We start from the raw sequence: 2,651 nt of genomic DNA on the forward strand, positions 1-2,651 counted from the left end.
TCCTGAAGGGTCAATATGCTACACAGAGTGATGATGTTTCTACTGAGTGGTAAAATTTACACTACTTTCAGGTTATCCATGTCAGAATCACTCCTCGTGCAAAGTGTGATGTCGGTGAAGATAAAGTGGTTTTTTGGTCAGTAACTGTAATTTTTCTTTTAAACTCAGTTGATTTCTTGTATCCATAAACACAACAGAAAGACTATTGTTAAAGTTCGTTGATGATTGATCTATTCCAATGTCACATTCTGGCTAAGAGGGACTAAGAAGTAACATTCACTAGTAACCATTAACACAGTATGAATCCTATGTGTGTATCACTTACACTTCTAGTACAATTGGCCCAGGTTTAATCTCATCCATCTCCATGAAAGAAAAACACTGGGTGCTGGTAAACCTTTTTTTTTGGCTCATAGTGTTTGAATTCCAAGAAGATAGCTGCACCTAAGGAATTAAAGCAAACTACATAAGCCAGAGACCATACAATTTTTATTTGTCACTTTTCTCTGATCACCACAAGCATATGAAGAAGCAAAGGTTTGCATAATTTCACAAAGTAACCTGTGCCAAACACAGTCTGATGACATGATTGTTCATAACGTATTGTGGCTATCACCCCAAACTCTTCTACTGTGTCTGAGTGACATTTGCCTATATATCTATACCTATGATTTATTGCAAAACTTCCTGAGCTCAACTGACTCAAGAACGTAATTCAGTTCTTACACAGGTGGAATCTTACAAGACTGAAGAATATATAATATTTAGCACCACAAGAGAAAAACAAGATACTGAAGAATTTGCAATACGTATAGAAATGGTTTCAACAAGCACCTGGATTAGACTTAAGAGTCTAATCTAAGAGTCTAATCTAAGAGTCTAATTCAAGAGTCCCTAAGAAATTAAAAAAAAATTGTAACTTGCATCATTTCTTTTCCTCCTGAAAGAAAATACAAAAGTCAATTTTGGGGGATGTTTTTATTAATCACATGCTGGTTCAAGTTTAAACTGATACCTGTTTCCCAACACCCCCTTCAGTGCTCAAGTCACTATTTCCATTTTATCCTACAATTGCATAATTCTGTATAAAGATGGTGCTTAGGAAGGGAAGGTCTAACAGCAAGCCGGTTCCACCCCTCCTCAATAATCAAGGGACACTGAGAAATTTACACAGTTCTGTCCCCAAGTCCAACAAATAAATTGTCCACCCTGTTGGGGGTGCTTTTGCCACTGCTGCCCTGGGTGCCACCTGAGAACCACTGTCCTGAAGGAAACCCTGAAAGGTAGGTCTATGAATGGTGGAACAAAGGAGGCCACAGCAGTAGATCTGAGAAGTAAAATATCAAATGTTAGAAGCTGAAGATGCAGAGAAGCTTCCTGCAGAGAAGGAAATTTTCAGAAACAATCTCAGGTGATAAAAGGATTCTAAAGTCTTTTTGGAAAACTGGTATTCCACTTGGCAAAAGGCAACCAAAAGCTTTTAATCCTAAGAACTGTGCAATTTGGAAGTGTAACCTGCTTTAAATATTTGCTTTTGTCCTTTCCCATATTCTTTTTCTTTTGTTTTTGGACATGGTGATTGAACTCAGGAGCACTTTACCATTGAGCCACATCATCAGCCCTTCTTATTTTCTACTTTGAGGCAGGGGCTTGCTAAGTTGCTGAAGCTGTCCTCAAACTCAGGAATCCTCTTGTCTCAGTCTTCAATGTTGCTGAGATTATAGAAATGTGCCACCATACCCAGCTTTTCCTCTCCCATATTCTTACAAACTAACTGCCACTTATACTGTCTTTCAACCCAAAGCATCTTAATGAAAGAAATAAATGACTCTGTAACTGAAAGTAATTACTAGGTTCTTAAGGGAACCTGGGGTAATTATTAAGGAACTTGCATCCCTACTCTGTAGTATGAAATGAATGTTCCCATTTTGTCATAAAAGACAATGAAATTTTACTCTCGAATAATATTAAATCATGTTATTAGATAATATGATTGCTAAACCATTTTCTAAGAAATCATTGACTTTCTTCAAGTAAATGTACAGTAATCATGTGACCTACTTCTGTATGAACCTGTATTAAGTATACTATGTACACAAACCCAGATGAGGACCATGTCCTTAAGAAGTCAGTGACTGATGATTACAAACCTTTTGTTAATATTTCAATATGCTTCTGGAACTCAATGTCCACATTAATGAACATATGTATCATCTTTTCTTGAAGCCACAGGCATGTCTTGCACAGAAGTTAAATCTCTGCCATTCAGATCTGGAGAAACAAATATTTCTATGTAGGAGTGTCACATATACAGACCAAAAAATTGCAAACAGCAAACATTTCCGAAAGAGGCATGGAAAGAGCTGAGAGGAGATTTTCAGGCTGAGAAATTCCTATTTGGTGTAAGCAGGTACCTGAGAACTGCTGATGTCCATGGGGTATGTGGACAGAGATGAACACAGACTGGATAGAAGAGTTCATGGAGGGGAGAAGGAAGCCTTGAGAGGGCCAAGTGGACAAAAGGTGTAGAAGACAAAATGTGATCTTCATAGAGAAGTGGTGAAAAGAACTGTTTTCCTTAGGGAATAGCCCACTGTATTTTTCTGTGCAGAAAAATCTGGAGTATATAACTTGCCACAATAGAGCCCTGC

At 37.8% G+C, this 2,651-nt stretch overlaps 1 protein-coding gene across 1 annotated transcript in view; it reads right to left on the reverse strand.

Annotated features, from left to right (window-relative positions):
• The window catches only part of LOC124961384 (transport and Golgi organization protein 1 homolog), a 7,795-nt gene extending 5,360 nt beyond the window's left edge, over nt 1-2,435 (reverse strand). The window contains exon 1 of the mRNA XM_047519960.1: nt 2,415-2,435. Within this exon, the coding sequence (XP_047375916.1) occupies nt 2,415-2,435 (21 nt within the window). The remainder of the gene's footprint in view (nt 1-2,414) is intronic.
• Nucleotides 2,436-2,651: the final 216 nt, after the last annotated feature.

This window comes from Sciurus carolinensis, chromosome 12 (assembly GCF_902686445.1).
Source record: "Sciurus carolinensis chromosome 12, mSciCar1.2, whole genome shotgun sequence".
NCBI lineage: Eukaryota > Metazoa > Chordata > Mammalia > Rodentia > Sciuridae > Sciurus > Sciurus carolinensis.